Source organism: Convolutriloba macropyga, chromosome 7 (assembly GCF_964194025.1).
Source record: "Convolutriloba macropyga chromosome 7, txConMacr16.3, whole genome shotgun sequence".
In the NCBI taxonomy this organism is placed as follows: domain Eukaryota; kingdom Metazoa; phylum Xenacoelomorpha; order Acoela; family Convolutidae; genus Convolutriloba; species Convolutriloba macropyga.
The window spans coordinates 27,285,646-27,307,339 of record NC_134474.1 but is presented as its reverse complement, the minus strand read 5'-3'; the positions used below and the strand labels follow the sequence as shown (position 1 = coordinate 27,307,339).

At 33.7% G+C, this 21,694-nt stretch overlaps 1 protein-coding gene across 3 annotated transcripts in view; it reads left to right on the top strand.

Annotated features, from left to right (window-relative positions):
• Window positions 1-269: 269 nt before the first annotated feature.
• The window catches only part of LOC142342747 (uncharacterized), a 37,855-nt gene continuing 16,430 nt past the window's right edge, over window positions 270-21,694 (top strand). Inside the window, exons 1-7 of one of the 3 annotated variants that reach the window (XM_075394280.1) lie at window positions 270-639; window positions 5,792-5,898; window positions 7,110-7,356; window positions 8,121-8,575; window positions 9,543-9,879; window positions 19,899-20,348; window positions 20,847-20,954. In XM_075394280.1, the coding sequence (XP_075250395.1) occupies window positions 531-639; window positions 5,792-5,898; window positions 7,110-7,356; window positions 8,121-8,575; window positions 9,543-9,879; window positions 19,899-20,348; window positions 20,847-20,954 (1,813 nt within the window). In that variant the 5' untranslated portion in view covers window positions 270-530. Of the gene's footprint in view, window positions 640-5,791; window positions 5,899-6,686; window positions 6,708-7,109; window positions 7,357-8,120; window positions 8,576-9,542; window positions 9,880-19,898; window positions 20,349-20,846; window positions 20,955-21,694 lie in introns of those variants that run through there. The other 2 variants (XM_075394282.1, XM_075394283.1) reach the window with 2 other exon arrangements.

The following is a 21,694-nucleotide window of genomic DNA, read 5'->3' as shown; positions in this document are numbered from 1 at the left end:
TTTAAAAAGCGCTCTTTTCCCCATAAATTTTAAAACTAATATTTACTAACAATCTTTGGTATTTTTTCGGATTATTTGTTATCAAATTGAGCTCAAAAACTTTGCTTCGTGTGAAACACGCAGCCATTCAGTTTCTTATAATACACGTACACAAATGGTATTGAACGCACACACATAACTCATTGATAGTTACATATAACCAAAGCGCTCTTAAAAAGCCATTCAATTAAACAAATTATTTAATGCCATTAGAATTAAACACGGTAAATTCTTAATTGAATAAACACATTGCAGTAGTTTGAGACATTTTAGAGAAAACAAAAACTGGCTATCTTTTAAGCAGTTTATCTGTTTTGTGTTTTCAATATGTTTTCAGTATAATAAATAGAGCTTGAGTTAAGAAAAACTAAATTAACATTTCATAAATCGCGCCTGCTTAACGCTCGAGTAAATTCATCAGTAATTTTGTTAGCCGGGATATTAAAAAGAGTATTGATTACATCAAGGGGCCACGTCAAAAACTATCTAAAATGGCAACTGTTGCGACCAGCTTGCCACCAACAGAAGATTGTCAAACACAAGATAAAAACGAGGAAAAGCTGATAGAATCAAACGCGGTCGACAACAACAAAGAAGCAGGTTTGGAAAAAAACATCAAAACATGGGACTATTCAACTATAATTTTCAGAAGCCTCTTCGAAAAAAAATTAATTAATCGGTTTTTGTGACCTTCCTAGTATCGACCCTGACCTATGAAAAGACCATGCTCGACCAAAAAAGGGTATGGTTAGACGATAAGAGTCCTGACCCAAAAGAGCTATAAAAAGATTTTTGCTACACTTCATTAATCGCCTGGTCTTTGCCCGAGCCAAACGATGTGACTCTGGACATTTGCTTGACCCAAAAATTACAACTGGAGATTTGCGCCACAAGAATTGGGCGGTGGACTTAAAATTATTTAAGATTAAAAATTGAGCTGAACAAAAGTCAAATCATAAGTCAAGAAAATATATATTCATTCGTCTTTTCCCTCAAAAAAAATGAAATATTTTAATTGGGTCAACCTATTGCTAAATCATAGGTCAAGCAAATGTCTTTTGATCGGTCTGCGTTTTTTTTCTCAAAATTTTTATGTGCAAATTTTTTGCCCACTATTGCTTGTAAGGTAGTCAGCATGTATGCTCCTTCACTTTTGCAATTTTGGAGAACCAGAACTTGTTCCGTTGCTGTTTCAGTAAGTGCAGCAGCTAAGCAAAATTATATAAACAATTTTTGTTCCACGTTTGCAATAAACCAGACTAATAAAACAACTTTTGCTCGACCCGTGAAATGACTTTCGCTGAACCATAACTAGGAAGATAAGATCGACTGTGTAATTTTGGTCAATATCGACCCCCACTAGACTATTTGGTTCTTCCATAAGTCTAGGTCTGGACTAGCGCTGTATAATTTGTATAGCCTACCTATAGGTGACACTAGTCTTGTTAATTAACATATAAATTAGAAATTCTGAAAAGTCACAATTATGAATGGTAATTTTTCATCTGGGGAAACTGTTCCAAAACATTGCTGGATAAATCCCAAATATAGTTGTTTGTACGCAAAAAAGAGAAAAAATTGCCATTTATAAATGAACAATTATGATTAGACTTAGAAAAAAACTACGGCAGCTTTTCTGTTTTTGCATATAATTTTAATATCTTTTCGGAATGCGAAATCAATTGAAACAAACTTTTTCAAACAAACCTTCTTCAATATTTAAAAGCAGCTACCGATAATTCAGAACCAGGCAATAATTGAATTAAATTTTAAATTAAAATTACTTGGTGATACATGTTTGCCGTAAATTTCGGAAACATGAGTTTTTTTCAAATAGCTCGAAAAATTTCACAGTCTTTTTTTAGCTATGCAGGTCAAGTCAGATTAAAACAATGTTTAAAACACGAATTTTATGCGCCATTCTACGAAAAAATTTTAAATTTGCTCAAAGAAATAGTTCTCAAGAGAAAGTAGTCAAAGGAAAAGTAAGTTTCTTTCTCTACATTGCACCAATAAGTAGCTTCATTTAGTGCTTACTTCTGAAATTGTTGGAAGATCAAACTATTCAGGAATTACAATTACAATGCAAGTTTACTCATTTACTCCCAGAAATACTGTGAACTACTGTTTTTTTTTCTCGAAGAAAGCGTCATTGTAAATGTAAAGTAAGTTATCGTGCCAAAAAACACGTTGGCCCCCTTAATTTATGAAAAGAGATATAGGTATTGTTGCGTGAAGAAAAGTAATGATCTTGGAGGTATCATTTGAAATTCAGTACAGCGTAAATCAGTACTGGACAATTGTTAGTCTCATTCCAAATCTGTATTGAATCATAGACTGATCAGTGTCATTTGTTTGACAAAAAATAGCGCAAGTCTATTGTATACTATCTTATCCCTGTTTGTTGAAATTAACGATTTTAAGCGACCAATAAAAACTTCAAAATAGCAACAGTCCAGTGAGAAAGAGAGGCAAAATACGTTACAGAAAAAATGTAATTGCAATTGTTTAGTACTGATCTACTTTCAGAAACTGATACGAGTTTGCACAGTTCTCAAAGACCAGATTGTTCTATCTTTTCTAACCGTCAGTCCGGAACAGCAGAATAAATAAAATTGGTTTATTTCGATCTGTTAGCTCTCAAACAAGGACCGCGAACAGTCAGGTTTCAAAAAAAGTTTTTAATGATTACAATAGACACTGTGGATCTGTAATTTTTGTTTGCCCATAATATTCCGACCTCGCTTGTCCGCATTTTTGGCTCATATTTATCAGAAATAAAATGCGAATAAAAACCGCAAAAAAATAGTAATAATATCTTGTCATGGAATGTAAATTTGGGTGGGTCATCAAGTATATTCAGTCAGTGGTACCAGTAAAGTCACTATTCAGCCGTCGACAACTACTCACATTGCTACTATTCAGGCACTTTTTTTCTTTTTATTCAATCGGGGTCAATTTGAATTGTATTGGGGAATTATTTGATCTGTCTATTCGTATTGACGATTTTTGAAATCTTACTGGAAGTGAAAAAAGCTATTTGGTTATTTGATATTTCATATTTATTGGCTATATGATATTTAAACGTAAAAGACTGTCGCCATGTTCGGTATTTAAACGCTATGATAGCGTTCTTTTTGCAGAAATTCCAAAATTACTCGTAGTAAAAAATTCTTCGAAAAATGAGCAAAATTATTGAAAATTCTTCTTTAGCTCGTTCACCAAAGAAATTGAACGAATATAAATTTATTGATTATTACTTTGTTGTATTTTTCAGGCAAATTTCTTTTAACGGTTAGTTATGCTTGAAACCAAACATGCCGACAATTTTTGTGTGGTCTGCTGGACGAATCTGCTTTTAAAACCCAGTAGATAAAAGTGCATGGTCTCTCAACGATATGGCATCTCTTGCACTTTTCTAAATGTAAAATACCGAACAAAGGCGACAAAACAGACTAAAAAATCGTAGAAACTTCTGTCATCTTCGGCTAGAAAATAACGACGAAACCAACGCTTTCTTACATTTAAAAATCGAATATTTCTCGACTAAGGGTTTGTTTTTTTTGTTTTATATCTTCGAGGGTTTTCACGATTGCCATCTCAATTACCTAATTCAAACTTATAACAAATGGCACTCAGAACTAATTCAACAGATTTTACCTATTTTTTAAGACCATTCTTAGATTATTTATCAAAAAACAACGAAACAAATTTATTTGGAAACATGTCTGGTACAAAAAATTTTACATTAATTGAAAACTTCGACCACTAAAATTTCTTTAATATCGATTAAAAAGCAGCTATAATGGTGCTATGTTTTGATTTCCAAACAACTTTTTTGACAAGAATTTTGTGATTTTTGGATTTCTGCAAAAAATTTTCAATGCGGTGCAGATTTTTATGAAATAACCTTTGGCTTTATTTTGCATTTTGACTGTTTGAGAATCAAACTATAGCCTAGATAAATTGTTTCGCTATATGTTATTGAAAAATCCTATATTTTGAAAGTCAATAGCAAAAATCTTTTGTTACCTTTCCTAATTAAAGAAACTTTTTTTAGGCTAAGATCTGTATTTTTTAAATGTCAATTAGGTTTCTCAAATACCCTGAAAAATTACCTAGCAAAATTATGCAGATAATATACCACAGAACAAATCTACTTTTTATATTTTAACCAAAATCAAGAGCCCTGAAAGGGTAACAAAAATGAAAGGTCTCGATACTTTTAAGCCTCATATTTTTCTATAGTGAAAAATCTCTTTGAGGATTGTTTCAGTCAAAGCTGATGGCAGGGTTGAAACAGAAATGAGAAGAAGTCAGTAGGTGTTATATTTTCTTGTTTCTATATCGAGCTTTCGAGAGCAAAATGCTTTCAAAGAGTTTATTCTGTTGAAATACACTCTGTAAGTATATTATAAGAGCTTTAAAATTCGCAGAATGCCCTGGTTGAGAAGTGAGCGGTTACAAGTGGAACATGTCGCAAGAAATTTGTTGAATGTACTGATATTATGTAATGAATATGCTGAATGTGTTCAAATTTTTGTGTTATCAGACTGCATTCCTCTTCCATTATTTCCGCACTTTCAAAGCTCCCCAGCTTAGTTATTTCAGCAATTGTTAAATAACTTCAACACGTTTCTTAAAAAAATGCAGCGTTTTTTTTAGCACACTCGTTACATAAATTCAATACTCCAAAATTTCAGCACTTTCTTACAAATCTACAGCACTTCAAAAAATGACGAATTTTGGCGCTTCCACCGCATTCCTTAAATACACATTTTAGGTGCAAATTTATTGATCACTATGGCTCATTACGTAGTCAACGTGTACGCTTCTTCATATTTTGCAATTTTGAAGAGCCACTAATCGATCAAAAATCTGCGTTGTTTCTTTGAAAATTAATGTTTCATGTTTTTGGAAAAGAATACAAGGGAAAGCTTCACATGTTCATTATCAATAACAGAAGGAAGACAGTTACATTTAAACTACGCGGTTTAATTCAATCAAGTAATGTGGCAATATGCTCCAGCTGCGGTAACTGCTTTAGCTTAAGTTTTGACAAAATTCTTAAGCTTTTTGGCAGTTTTCAAACTGTCTTTTTTTAAGTTGGTTGGATCTTGTGCAATGATTTTTATTCTTTCTCCGGTGCTGGATCTAAGGAAGCAAAATTTTTTTTTAAAAATCCGATTTTGGAAAAACAAGTTTATGAAAAGACTTTTGCTCCACGCATGCTCGACAGGCGTTGAATAAAAAAATACTTTCAGTCGGGAAAAGCTTACACAAGTATACATTTAATGCGTTGAGAATTGTTGAAATTATGTTTAAAAATGTGTCGAATATTTATGACATTAAACAGATAAATATATAAGATTTATTTGCCTAAAAATATTTTTTTCAGCGGCTGTCAGCGCATTTCTTACATAATTTTCAGTAAAAAAATCTTCATCCGGATAGGGAATAAATGAGTATTACTGGTTTAGTTAAAAGCAAAAGAGTGGCTGAAAAAAAGTTTGATATAAGCAGTCAAGTAAAATCAAATTCAGAGAATTGGATTTTGTGGAGAATGTCAACTTGAACCTTACCAATTGGAATAGCATAGGTTTTAGAGGGTTCGGGGTTAAGAACAGTTATGTAATGTTTACAGCAGGAGTTTCCTGTATAGTTTCAGATCTCATGTTTAGAATACTTGGGTGGGATATAACAGTAGACTAGTTTGTGATATTGTGACTTGTAATGTGTTTGTCGTTCTCAGAGAACCCGGAACCAGCGAGGACCAACATTGTGTTCTACTGGTTCCAAACTGAGTCACAAGATGAGAGGCCGGAAGACATAGATGTTCGCATATTCATACCAGAAAATGTACGTCTTAAAGCATCGAATTGATTACCCAAGTTAACAAAACTGTTTGTGATTTTTTCTATCCCTACTTTTTTTACATTCCTACTTTAAAAAATGTTCTCTGTACCACTATGAAAAATCCTTGAAAAGAAACAAAGGACAATCATAAAACTACTTTACCAACTGATTATCCATGGCTTTCAATTAAAAAAAGATTAGAAAAAAAATTCTTCAAAATGTGTTGATTCAACCGTTCGTTCACGCTTCACGCAAAATGAGCGCATTCCTTGATTAAGGCCAAGAGACGCATTTAAAAACATCTCAAACCTTTGTGATGTTTGAAATCCTATAACCTTTGTTGTTGTAATATTCCCAAATATGTGACCCAGTAAATCAGAACTAGTCTGCAGAAAAGAAAAAGGTTGGTTTCATTTCCAATTTTAAGGATACTTTTAAACTTAAAAACTACCAAGAAGAATAAATAACATTAAATTATTTTTAATACCGCCTCAAAAATGCGCGCCTAGAATCGTGTGATTATTTTTCCAGACTTAAAAACCAATAAATACGCGGCAATCCTCTCAATTCAATGGACGCGGGGCGACTTAAGCGTTCTCCATAGCGCCTGCTAAATCGAGGGGACATTAGTCATTTGAAAAATAAAACAAATAAACAAAATATGCACACAATCGAGAGCTTATAAACAGGTAACATTGTTCCATTAGACGCTTGTATGAGCTCTGATTGAAAATCCGTCGCTTATCGTTATGGAGCTGAACAAAAATGGGAAAAACACAAATTTCACTTTAATTCTCATTTTGTAAATGCAGGTGCAAAATGATTCAAAGTTTATTAAATTTTTAAAACATTTTCCTTTTCTATCTTTGTTCAGTTTTTGCTACTTCGATTTTATCGTGAACTCAAATTTTTCAAAGCAAAACATTCAACAACATCATATTTAACCAAGTCCAAATATCATTTATTTAAATTTTAATTTTGCGCTACTTTACGTTATAATTACAAACTGTTTAACTGTAAATGGATTTATGAAATTTAAAAAATGCACTCACAAACCTCAAAATTATCTATTTTTGATCAATGTATACCCTCGGCAAATTCATTCCTTTATAGTTACGTATAAAAATTTCTTTTATTAACAAAAAATTTATCAGCATATCTTTATTGTTGCTGTGGATTTAAAACCTGAGCAAATCAGAGTTAAAACTTTTCAGGATTCGTACATAGCTCTCAATTTCGATTCTGTTGGGGAAGTTTATGAGTCACTGCCTTTCCCAGTTCCCCTTGGAAGTCACGTGGGCCATCTTCAGATATTGAACAAATTACCCAACCAACAGACTTGTAGTGAAGAAGTGGAGAGTGTTAGTTGTGATTCTCAGGAATACTGTCTGACACAGTATCAGTTGGCACCTTTTGAAGCTACGAAAGAAAGAACTCGAATTATAGTCAAGAGAGATACAAGTTAGTACAATTCAAATCTAACCCCGCTGGAACTTAACAATGATATTTCAAAACATTCGTTGTCATATTCAACTGTCATTGGTTCAAAACATTTCTTAAGAGTGACTTGAAATTAATGAGCAACCAAAATCAAAGAAACTAGAAGTAATTTTGACAATTATTTATGCTACAAATGAAACAAAACTTGAAGGCCTTGATGAGAATTATAATAAATTAAGGGAAATCGGTATCTTGCCATGGCATTTGCCACAAAAACATTGAGATATGTACGAGCTTGTAAGATCTTTCCACGAGTATCAAGAAATAAAGCAGAAAAGTTTGTCCGTTCCTGTGTCAAGGGATCGAATCCGTTCCTGTGTCGGAATCGAACCCGTTCCTGTGTCCTGTGCACAAAAATGTATACGCTCGGCGTATTAACAAATTCAACGCGTCCACGGTACAACCAAACACGATAAGTTGCTTAAATACTTTGTTTACTTAGTCTGCTTGCAATCATCAAGAAATTAGCAAGCGGTGCCAAGAAAATTATTTGATATGCCTTGCCAAGAACTTAACTAGATCACAAAATGAATTAGCTACCCGGACCTTCGAGTTAAAGTATCTCAGCGCTGAATCATACTATTTCAAATCTGATTTTTCTCTGAGCAGTACTATGTTCATGTCATTTTTTAAACTGATCATAGTAAAAACTCAGAACAAAAAATTATCACTTTGTTTAAAAAATTCAATAATCATGCATTTTGTTGAACTGATGCCGATTTCAGGCATGAAGCCGATAGAACTCCCAATACCGAGATCGAGCACGATTTCTCTTTCGCCTAGTAAATCTGAAGTCAAATGGAGCCGAACGGGAACCGAATCGCCATTCGAGCCCAATTCAATTACGTCACAAGCTACAAACGACTCGACTCAAGACGACTATGACTCGGGTTTTGGCAACGAAAGGAGAGGACGAAAAGATGCTGGGAGGTCAGCGAAAAATGATTCTTTAAATAAAGACCCTCATGAAGCAACGTTGGGCTCAATAGACGAGATTTTAAAGAAATTCGAACACATTTCCGCACTTTCGGTTAATGGGGTCAGTGGAAGTGATATTGAACCGTCCGAAAGTTACGCCAAGTTGCCCGAGATTACCTTAAATGGACATCCCATAGATAAAAAGAAAGGACGACATGAGCAAAATGGGTATAAACAGGATTATGATGAAAACAGCGACCAGGTACGTGAAATTTTAACATTTTGTTATAACAATGCGTTACGTTCTTAGGATCCGAATGTCACTTTTTAATAGGCTGGTAAACATACTCAGATTAAAAAGTGCATTCCATCTTGCAATATTAATATATGGGAAAGAGCTAATTCAAATCGGATTTCGCTCACAATTTTATTTTTGCTGCTTTTGTGCCGCCTGTGTGACAAATAAGGGAAATGAGAATGTTGTTCGTACGTAATAAGTAATGGAAGGACGAATCGAATAGGGATTTCGGCAATCACCTTACAAGGCAAACTTCAAACGATAAGGGACAAAATATTCAGACCTGTTTGCATATATTTGTAAAAATTAACGCATTATTTTACAAAATTTGCAAATTTCATTATAATTGCAAATTTGAGATTAAGTCTAAACTAGGGAAGGCAATAAAGAGGTAATTATAGGCCACTTTGATGGTACTAATTTCTGATATCCCTACATGTGACAATTCGACCATGGTAACGTTTACGCAATGAAATTCAACCCTCACTCGTATTTACTTGTTTGCTTACGCGTTCAAAAAATATTAAAATTAAAGAACGTTAAAAGAGAATATATATTTAACATTTTAAACCGTAAAACAACCTTTGATTTGGTACGTAATTTAAATATTCATTAAAAGAATAGTAAGAGTATAAAACCACTAATCCGACTAGTTTTGGCAGCACAAACTAAGCAACTAAATAGTCTCGGTATGTTAGAGTTTTGGCGGCCTAAATTTGATCAAAGTCCGTTTGTGAACACAATTTAAACAGCGTAATAAAATTTACATCTTCAACGGACTTTTTTTACACCTTGTTACTCGCAGTTGACTATATTGAGTTAACTTTCACAAATTAATTTTGTCAAGTATGCTACTTTCGTTCTTAACAAGTAGTTATAACTAGATGTAATAATCTTTTGTACAAAACCATTAAAAAACGCAATGTTTAAGATCACAACACCAACCGGTACTGCCAGAAATCGTCAAGTGTCGCTTTTGGAAGAGAAGGTGAAAAGTTTGGAGAAATCAAAAGCTGAGCAATCTAACGATATTATTGTTCTTAAAACAAAATTGATGGAATCAGAGAGGCACTTAAAAGAACAGCAAGACGTAAACGTGCAGAGAGCCGAAAGAGAGGTCAGGTACCAGTCTTTACATGATGAAAACCACAGGTTGACAGAGGAACTTCGCAAATTGAAATCGGAGTGTGAAAACACTCTCAGTCAGTCTGCTGCGCACAAACTGGCCAGTGTGGAAACGTCATCTCTGGCTGTTATGAAAAGACTAGGTATGATTTTTATAGTTATGTTGATTTTCTCTAGCTTTGTCAATGCCGTTGCAGGGGGTTGTTTAAACAAACATAGTCGTATACTGCGAACTTGAGCGTCAGCTTGCTCTGTTGTTCTATAAGATTTTGCTTAGATAATCTCCTAAACTGCAAGACCCTAACCTTGTAGCGGTCGCACCAGAAACAACAATGAAAGACGACCATCACTCTTGCGAGACAAGGAAAACTGAAAATTTTTATAAAACACGAAGAAAGACATCTATAAATAAGATGGCTCGTGCGAGTCTGTATAGCACAGTATCTTCCAATATACCATTCAATGTTGCAAAATAAGTACTATTTTCTGCCAGAGAAACAGTTGCGAGTATCCGAAAGCAATTTACATGTATTGGAGAAAACTACTTGTACTGTATAAACCAAAAAAATATGCCGTCCTTTTTGGCAAACAAATACAAAAATCCTATAAATCTCTATTCTACAAAGATAACTGATCTTTACTCAAGGTTCTCCGCCGTTCAATTAGATCTCGTTTGTTTTTCGAAATAACTAGATCTGGAAGTTTGGAAACAAATTGCATCGGTAATTGATATTTTGGCACTAAACTTTGAAATGAAATTTGAAAGATTTTCAGAAAATTTTTCATTTTCTGTGTTTCTTGTGAAGAGTGAAACTAAATTTTGTTAAAGCTCGCGAAAAGATCACCAGCAAAATTTGAAAAACATATTGTTGCGTTGACGTTGAGACAGATATAAAGCAGCAACTGATAACAAATAATGAGTAAATTCATAACTGTTTGTAGTTTCTGATCGTTTTTGCGCTCTGCCTCGATTTATGTCTAACAATTAAAGGAACTAACTCTCTCTGACTCTTTCTCTCTCTCTCTCTCTCTTTCTCTCTTTCTCTCTCTCTCTCTCTCTCTCTCTCTCTCTCTTACACACACCACCAACGCAGCCGAAAGGGCGCGCTCAGACAAACACAAAAGCACAAATACTAACTACACCATTTTTTACATTTCTTTTGGGAACTGATATTTACCCCTGGGTAGTCTTCGTTCAGTTAGATCTTCTTTGTTCTATTTGCTAAACTAGATGTGAACTCCTTGAGGCAATTGCCTTGGTAATTATAAATGAGCATGATGAGCCAACTCAGTTTTTTAAAGTCTTGCTGATCTCTTACAAGCCAGAATTAATGAACAAAATTTTGTTTTTCTAAATAAATTGACATCGCAATTGGCAGCAAATAATGATTATGTTTTTCTGATTGTTAGAGATTTCAGACAGTTGTGAACTGTGCTTTTATTTTTGTCTATCATGTGAGAGAACATTAAAAGCTATCCTTAAATGCTCTTATTTAGTAGCACAGAGGTGCATTTGTTGTTAATAATTTTTTCTGTCTTTGGCTTTTTCAATCTTTGGAGTATGTTCAGAAATATAAAACTTTTTATATGTTTTATGTAAATTGAAAAAGCAGATGAAAATTCCATTCTTCAATTTTTCAAAAAAACTTCGTTTTTATATGAAGAGTCTCACAATTAATGAAGTATTTAGTTTTCTACATTACAGAAACGCCCAAATACCCAAAAAAATTTTCTGAAAAAGCTTTTAAAAATCAGAACTGAAAAATATTTATAATATGATTTTCAAAAAAATCATGTGATTTTCAAAAAAACAATTGTATTAAGTTTATCAAACTGTCGATCCATAAAAACTCTATGAATCTTAAACTCTCCGGTTTTGGATTCTGCTAATGGACCTTTGCTCAAAAAACTGTTCTGACAGTATGAGAAAATAAAATAAATGAGACAAGAAAAGAATTAGCTTTATTTCTCAACAATGATTTTGGTTGATTGAATAATGAACAGGCTTATTCTAACATATAATTTTATTTCATGTTCCTTCGATCAAAACCAATTTTATTTACGTCTCCGCTGTTTTGAAAGTACTACAAAGGATAATTCTTGTAAAATGAGAAGAATTTTTTACATAATAAAGTCTAGAATTTGGGAAACAGTAAAATTTTCTGCTTCCAACTTTAAATTTTGATTTTTGTGTTTTGCAAGTTGATTTTTACTATTTTTAGAGCTCTCAATGGCGAGATATTCTTCTAATTTCCAAAGCATCTGTTTGATACAGAGTCAAATTGACACTTAGAATCGTTTTGAATCAGCAGAAAACATCTAGACTGATGAAAAAAGTCAACAAAATTTGCGAAAACACAAAATAATTTCGTTTTTGAATTTTTTTGTCAAGATGAATTATTTTGGATCAAAACTTTAGAAAATTACTAGTGCCAATCAAAACTTTATTCAACCCAACTATTATTACTACAAAACGTCTCTGTTTGTTTTTATCTGAAGTTTTAACGCGATCTATCAATCCCCAAGAGCTATGTTTTTTTACTTTTTCCATTTTCCTTCGAAAAATTTTTTTTTCATTAATTTTATTCAAATTTTGGTCAACTTTCTAGAAAAATAGAAACTAAAGTCTCAGGGCTAAAAATGGTGTATTTGTTTTGCCCCCACGATGTAAAGCAAAAAGTGAATTTCCGAATAAAGAAAAAGCCTGCGTCGCATATATTTCCCCATTTTGAAAAAAAATGTTTGAAAAATAAGCTACAAAAACCTTTATCAGCTTAAAATAACATCTACCATAAAACACATTTTCTTAGCAAGTAAATTTTGCACTAACTATCACTTCAAATCTATTTTACTTTTAAAAGTCTAAGTGGAAGCAATTTATTGCCCATTAAGAATTTGACCCCAAAAAATTTTTTCGGGACCTATATTATGAAAAACACAACATTTATTAGTTTAATTGACCAAAAACACTCATTTGGGAGCGCGTCATGGGAGAAGAATGGCAAACTTCTGCTAATTTTAGATTTCAAAGAAAAAACATCAGAACTTATTTTGAGTGCTATTGAAGTTTATAAAGATCGAGAATATAATTTTACCATAAATAAAGCAACTTGAATTTTGCTTTGTGAATCAATGAGGCAAATAAAAACCGGGGGGGGGGGATTTTCAATAACAGGATCACTTAGGCCATCAATATACAAAGTTTATCAGTATTGTAACGAATCAGAACGAATCTCTAATGGTACTTTATTGACTTTGCCTTCTTCCAAGAAAAGTACTCCGAGTAGAACACAAATTCAAATAAATATAGAACTAGAATTGTTATATTCATGAGTAGAAATCCTAATCAAGCGACGTTTCCCGTTTTTGAAATCTTGGATTCTTTGAAAAAAAATTGACCGTGCTTTTAGCAGCCAAATTATTCTAAACATTATGTGCAACATCTACGATTCAGAAAAACTCCATGGTTCAAGAGGAAGAATCGTTTTATGTCATAACAGATCCCTCGCCGTAAAAAACTAAATAAAAATAAATAGGTAAATTGAAAGTCTCGGTCTTATGTGACTTCAGCGAGAAATAAAGCTAAACAAGAGGAGGTTGTCAAATGTATGTGGACTGGTAATTTATGAAGCTGACAGTTTTTCAACAATAATTTTCTATTCATATTCAATTACACGCAAGCACACAAAAATTTCCCCCCAAGTATTAGATTTATTAGAATGTTTCGATGGTTTCAAAAATCCCTCGGATGACTGTAATGTGTTCATCCTCAGATTCTTCTTTGGCGATAAGTTAGAGAACAAATGACTTCAAGGCTGTTCTTCGAACGCTTTTCTGAAATCGAACAAACTTTTTTGTATCGATAACCATTTTTGTTTATTTCTTTTCCTTGCAGAAAAAATGAGTGATCGAGAACTCACGGCGTTTTTTTAATAGGCCAAGTGGTCTAATAGGGAGTTGAAGACATTGTTATTGCTTCATTGATCAATGTGGGCCTCTTGTTCAACTCGGCCTCGCCTGTTTCTAATTCTCCACTGTTCTTCGGACAATTTTATATGCAAAAAATGCCAAACTTTCATTGATAAGACTATTGGCTTTGGAACCTTAGAAAAGTTTTTTAAAATCTGTTGCTGGTTGTGGCCTATCTTAAAGCAGTTTCTCTTTTCTCGCTAATTTAGATGTCGTTCCGCGACTTTCTCTCAATAGACTTTAGCTATTATCAAAAAGTGCTATGTTGTTCATTCAATAAGACAGCTGAATAGCTAGTGTGGATTTACCACTTCAAATAAAAAATATTAGCGTTTGATATTGATGTTTCTATAAAAATTTTCAATATTGTTATGGTTTCAAGCCGTGTTTAAAAAGTTTTTTCTCAGGAAAACATCAAAAAATGTGTTTTTGATAATAGCATCCAGATACGGTGTGAAGTCAACTTTTGTGATGGTTTTAGAATAAAAAAGTGCGTGGATAATGAGATGTGGAATTGGAAATAGGTACTTATTTATAGCCATCACTATATAATATAGCCCCCAATTGTATGTAATACTAATGTGAGGAAAGAACAAAAGCATTAGCTCCTACTGATCGAGCTAAATCGCTAAAAATTTAGCCGACGCGCTCAGCTGAACATGTTGTTGTAAGCAACTAATCCTTTGCTGCTGGGTTTGAGTTGCCAGCCAGTGGAAAAAGTGCTTCTAGTACAAAATCACATATTTTGTTAGCAAAGGTTTGTACTTTTTTTCCAGCTGGCATAGACTGATTGGTTGATTCACTATGTCGACATAGACTACAGCCATAGCACAGTAGGATTGCAATATACAGCACTAAAAAAGTTTAAGTTTTGTTTTGTTTGTAGCACTGCTACATCTCATCCCAGTTTTGAGAAAAATGAAAGTTTTTTCAGATTGTTAGTTAGAATGACTTTCATGTTGACTCAGATTTCCTTATCTTCTAGTATTGCTTTGTTGCATCCCGTTATTGTGTTTTGGTGTAACATCTGCTACCGCAATATTTCAATAACCTTCAGGTTCAATGTGTGGGTAAAATCTGCACCAACAAAACGCCAATTTAGACAAACAAATGAAATCAACGCTCTTTTTTGGCGTTTGCAATAAAAAACGATTACATCTGACCAATAAATTGAACATCGCAACCCTAAATCAGAATAATAACTATTGATAACAACAAAATCGATGCAAAAAATGCATACTTTGGGGACAAAAACAAAAAAAACAGCGGTAAAAGTTAACGAAGTGAAAAGTCTCACAATATTAAGGTGTGAATTTTTTTCTGCTCGGTGGACCAGACATTAGAATAAAATCGTTCCTACTGCTCGAGCTAGATCGCTCAGAATTTAGCTGCCGCAATCAGCTGAACTTGTTGTTGTTAGCGAATATTTCTCTAATGCTGGGCTTGGAGCGATTCTTTCAAAAATTCACTGCCTTTTCTAGTGATGGTTTATACTTCTTGCCAGCTGGCATAGTCTGACTGGATGATTCACTATATCAACATAGACTACAGCATTAGCACAATAGGGTTGCATGATATAGCACTAAAAAATTTTGAGTTTTGCTTTGTACGTACCACTGCTACAATGGGTTTGGCAGATTGCGTTCAAAAACACAGAATATGGCCGTTCTAGTACGTCAAAGGTAATAGTTTGGATAACCGGTGTCCAATTCTTGGTTGCATGTCTTTTTATTGTTCAGTGTTTCTTTTACTTGCTCTAATTTTGTCCTTTTTCGAAAGATGAAATACCAAAAGCTGAATTGTGCATATGAAAAGCGTGATAATCGTTGGCAAAGAACTTACCTTTTCATCGTACATTGCGTCAGTGACATAAAAAATTCTGGAAAAAGCAAAAATGAGTAAAACGATTAGGAGAAAAGCCCGAGTTTGTTAGATTAATAGCAGAATTTGTAAAGGTTAGCAAAGAGTGCTTGCGGGTAGGAAATTGGGGTTCGAATTGTGCTCTAATTATTTTTCTTTCTTATTGAATAGCACTCTTTATTTTGGCACCATTAATCTATGAATGTTTCGATTTCCACAAATATAGGAGGGAATTTTTAAAAATACGAACAATTACTAATGGTTACTGGCCAAATCGTATCTTTATCAAAAAAAATTTATCATAAGCTTTACGATTAAGACAATTTAAAATACAAACTTAGCTGTTTTAGAAGTAAAAAAAATTGTCTAGTAAAACAATTATCTAGAACGCAGAGCCAACACATTTGGTTTGAATATTTTTTTAACAGCAATGTGAAGTTTTTCTTTTTTTGGGTAATTTGATGTTAGTTTTTTGTCTAAATAGAAAAATATTCTTTAAAAACCGCTATTTAAAAAAGGGGTGTGTTAATTTTGTAAAATAAATAACTTTAATCCCCACAAATTTCAGCCGCATTCATTTCTTTTTTGGTTTTGAAAAGGAAACAATATTTATAAATACAGGAGATTTGGTAGACACTCTTTCTGTTTTCGATATATCAAAATCTATTATTAAGAAAAATATTACCTGCGTGCACTTGAGAGACCAATGAAATAGACCAGTGAATTTTTGTTGCGGTTTTTCTTTCAAAAATTTTTACATGTTTGAAAATTTGATGATGCCACAATTAATGCCAGGGAATATTAATTTTCTTCAAAGAAATAGATGCCCTAGTTATTTTCACTCAATCTTAGGGGCAAATACAAGAGCGTTTTTGACCTGCTAGCTTATAGAAAAAATTATGCTGAAGCCGGGTCTGATATACATCTATATGTTTATTCTAACTCGAATGCTGTGCCACCATGTCCAATCTCCAATACTTACATGTTTAACGGTCCATAAACACGCAGCCTAGCGTAATGCATGCGTTTTGAGACGCGCAATTTTGCCACATTTAAGCTCTTATTTCGTTCATTATTCGCACACAGAAATCATTGAAAAACAAGCAAGCCGAATAGCCAAATATCGAAAGTTCAATTGGCGTAAGCGTTAGGCATCGGTATTATAAAGGATAAAACCAATTACTGTTAAACAAAGGCAAGTGTCCCAGTCCAAAAGGCGGATAAAGACATATAATTGCTTGAACAACAATTTTAAGATAAAGTTTTGTTTTGCTTTTGTTCATTTTTTGTTTCTATTATTTTGCTACAATTCGTTTTTCTTTTCTTTCTTTGAATTGCCTGCCAGTGGAAATAGAGCATCTAGTACAAAATCACTGTTTTTATAGCGATGGTTTATAATTTTTGCCAGGTGCCATAGTCTGATTGGTTGATTCACTATGTCGACGCTACAGGAATAGCACGGTAGGATTGCATAATATACAACTAAAAATGTTTAAGTTTTGCTTTGTATGTAGTACTGCTACATCCCATCCCAGTTTTGAGAAAATTAATAGCTTTTTAAAATAGTGGTATGACTTTTCTGGTTATTCGGATTTACTTATCTTCTAGTATTGCTTTGTTGCATCCGGTTATTGTGTTTCGTTGACACATCTGCTACGGCTATAATACAATAATGTTCAGGTTTAATGTGTGAATAAAATACGCATCAACAAACTTTGGCGTTTTCCATTTTGGCGTTTTCAAAAAAACGATTATATATGACTAATAAATTGATTATCGCAGTCCGAATTCAGAGTTATAACTATTGATAAAAACAAAATCGTTGCAAAAAATTCATCCTTCGGGGACAAAAACAAAAGAAAATAGCGGTAAAAGTTATCGAAGGTAAAAGTCTCACAATCTTAAGGTGTGAAGTTTTTGCTGCTCGGAGGTCCAGACTTTAGAATAAAAAAGCGTGGATAATCAGATGTTGTAATGGAAATAGGTACTTATTTACAGCCATCACTATATAATACAGCGCAAATTTGTATGTAATACTAATGTGGAGAAAACAGAAAAGCATTAGCTCCTACTGCTAGAGCTAAATCGCTAAAAATTTAGCGGCCGCGCTCAACTGTGCTTGTTACTGTTAACGACTATTCTTCTGATGTTGGGCTTGAAACGCCCGCCAATGGATTATATCTTCGCAGATTTTGAAAAAGTGATTCTAGTAAAATTTCACTGCTTTTTTAGTGACGGTTTATATTTCCTGCCAGGTGCCACAACCTGATTGGTTAATTCTCTGTCGAAGACAGTCGTTCCAGTACGTCAAAAGCAATAATTTAGTTAACTGGTGTCCAATTCTTGGTTGCATATCTTTTTATCGTTCAGTGTTTCTTTTATTCGTTCTAATTTTGTCCTTTTTCGAAAGATGAAATACCAAAAGTTGAATATTGGATATGAAAAGCGTGATAATCTTTGGCAAAGAATTTACCTGTTCATTGTACATTGCGTCAGAGACATAAAAAATTGTGGAACAAGAAAAAATGAGAAAAGGGATTAGGAGAGAAAAGCCAGAGTTTGTTATTTTAATAGCAGATTTTGTAATGGTTAGCAAAGAGTGCTTCCGGGTAGAACATTTGGGTTTGAATTGTGCTCTTTCTTTTTGAATAGCACTCTTTATTTTGCAGTATTGATCTATTAATGCTTCGATTTCCACAAAAATTGGAGGGAACTTTTTAAAAATATACACAATCAATAATATTTACTCGCCACATCGTATCTTTGTCAAAAATACTTTATATCCGAAGCTGTACAATTCAGAGGTTTTAAAAACACAAACTTAGCTGTTTTAGAAGTAAAGACAAATTGTCGAGAAAGACAATTGTCTAGAACGCAGAGCCAACACGTTTCGTTTGAACAATTTTTCAACAGCAATGTGAAGTTTTTCATGTGTTTGTTAAGTTGATGATAATTTTTTGTCCGAATAGAAATATTTGCTATTAAAAAAATGTGGATGTGTCAATTTTGTAAAATAAATAACTTTTGTCCCCAGAATTTTAAGCCGCAGTTGGTTCTTTTTTTTGCTTTTTGAAAAGGAAACGATGATTTTAGATACAATAGTTTTGATGGAAAATCTTTCTGTTTTCGGTATATCAATATCGATTATTAAGAAAAATATTACCTGCGTGCACTTGAGAGACCAATGAAATAGACCAGTGAATCTTTGTTGCTGTTTTTCTTTCAAAAATTTTTACGTGTTTGAAAATTTGATGATGCCACAATTAAGGCCACGAAATATTAATTTTCTTCAACGAAATAGATGCCCTAGTTATTTTCACTCATCCTTAAGGGCAAATACAAGAGCGTTTTTGACCTGCCAGCTTATAGAAAAAAAATATGCTGAAGCCGGGTCTGATATACATTTATATGTCAATTCTAACTCGATTGCTGTGCCACCATGTTCAATCTCCAATCCTCACTTGTTAAACGGTCCTTAAGCACGCAGCATAGCGTAATGCAAGCGGTTGGAGAAGTTCACTATTGCCATATTTAAGCTCTTATTTCGTTCATTTTTTGCACAGAAAAGTCATAGAATAATCTCATAGAAAAAACAAGCAAGCCAAATAGTAACTAAACAAAAATTTTGCTCTTTAGAATGTCAATTAGCGTAGGCATCAGGAATCATAGAGGATAAAACCAATGACTGTTAAGCGAGAGGCAAGTGTCCGAGTCCAATTAAAGGCGGACAAAGACGCTTGGACAACATTTTTGATCTTGTTTTGCTTTCGTTAATTTTTTTCGTTCCTATTATTTTGCTCCCATTCGATTTTTTCCTTTCTTTCCTTCTCATTTTTCTCTATTGTCATACTTTGGCGTGTGTTCTGGACATATTTTGCGCTCATTAAGCTTGTTGCATAGCCAAAATAGGCGAGTCAATAAAGCCGTTTACGAAAATACTGCTGATTCAGAAAGGGCAATAGACAAATACAATACGCATCCGATAAGACGATAACCCGGGGTTATTGCTTTTGAACCCGGGGTTAGCCGTTTCCAAAGGATGCTCCGAACTTAGCTTGTTTTCATCTTCCTACCTATTGGGATATTCTCTGATAAAAAAGTTTGAGCATTCTCATGTCATATTTAGCTAAAACAATCGAGTAAAAATATCAAGCACGTCAGTCAAATACTAATTAAAGAATTCAGCAGGAGTTGCAAAAGCGTACGCAATAAGACCTATGGCTGTTAAGCGAGGGGCATGGGTTCGCACACGAATTGATACGAAAAATGGCTCTTGTTCGTATAAAAACAATTCCCATATTATTATGACATCTAGAAACATTGTACGTTTCAGAATATCTAGAAAGTGAACTGAAACAAACGCGCAAGATGAACGAAAACGTCAAAGACGAGTTAACCGAAAAGTCCAGACAATACGAACAACTTGTGAAAGAAAACGAGCGGCTCCGACTGAAATTAGGGACCGAAGAAAAACCGCTGGACAAATCAAGCGACAAAATTCCCGATGACGCGTACTCAAAAACGGAGGACTTCATGGAGGACACAATTATCCAATTAGAGAACACAGTCCTTAGCAACAACCAATCACAAGACAGAAAGATGGATAAAGCTGAGCCTATCAAAGCTGAGCAAGACTCATTCACTTCGACTAATTTGAGATTTCTACGTGAGCGGCTTTCGGAGTTGCGACAGAAGAATGAAAAGTTACAGCTGAAATACAATCAAGTGCAGTCGAGCTTAAATGATGGATCAATCAGCAAGAATCAAACTGCAGATTTTTCTCGTAAGTTCTAGAGATTTCAAATTCCTCAATTAGAGGTCTCTTTAAACACTCTTGGTTTATTGGAGAATTCTGGTCAGTTCAAGTCATGCCAACATTATATCACAAATTGGTGCCAAGAAAGATGTTGCAATATAGTCAAGACCTTGTAGCATTTGTCTCAGCCATTAAGTGTATTTCTGCGATAATGTTTTAATATTTGAAATATACTTGACATCTCACAAAATAGACATAAATGGTAATGTAATTTAATTTCCTAATTTCTGAATGCAATGTAGTGTTTTTGTCAATAAAGAGAGGTCTAGATGCCCCCCCCCCCCGAAACTCCTGAAGATTGATATTTGAAGAAAAAGTAATTGTTTCCTCGTAAAAAATTAAAATCCTCTAACTGCAACCTTATTACCTATAATTGGATGAATGTCTACTAATTTTTTATTGCTCATATTTATTAAATATAAATAACAATCATGACAGTGGTGAATTGTTAATTGTTTGTTGAAGAAATGGACATGGAGCAAGATGAGCCTTTGCTTGAGTCTTGCATATTTGACGAGACTGATCGTGAAATAGAAAGCATGATCAGAAATATTTCTGCTTTCAACACGTCAGGTATCGCAATTGCAACTCCTGCTGTACTCTTTTACTAATATTTGACTGACATGCTTCATAATTTTACTCGACTGCTTTAACTCCATATAACACCAGAATGCAAAAACTTTGAAGATAGGGAGGTGAAACCAAGCGGAATTAGGAGCATCCTTTGGAAAGGGTTCAAAGGTTTTCTATCAAAAATTTTGATCAAATACCATTTCAACTTGCTGGTTCAGAACAAACTTGATCATGTAATAGCTTGCCGCTCAAATGGCGTGGTAAGGTTACTTGTTATTTTTCTTCAAAAAACCTTGTGACACAATGTTCAACATTTTTTTTTTTGGATTTAAGCTCTTAACCGTTGGTGAGCTGTACTTGAAACCTTTACTCAAGTTTAGCATAAAGTTTAGCCTTAAGTTGAAATGAATGAGATTTTGGATGTGGATTGTAATCATAGCTATAGGACACGTTCCAAACTGCATAACATGTTATTCCAAAATCATCAAAGAAAAAGACAACAATGTCACTTGAACATAGGAGTGGAGTTTTATTGAATTCTCTGCTGCAGAAAAAAGGTGTAGAGGTGTTGCCAAATACTGAAAAAATGACTACGTGAATTTGAAAATCTTGTCAAACTTTTACAATATAGTTTAATATTGCAGAACAGTGTAATCAAAGAACTTGTGTTCAAGTAACCTGTTTTATGTTTTTTCTGAGGGCGTTCCATAAAGATACCATAAGTAAGAGTATCGCCAATC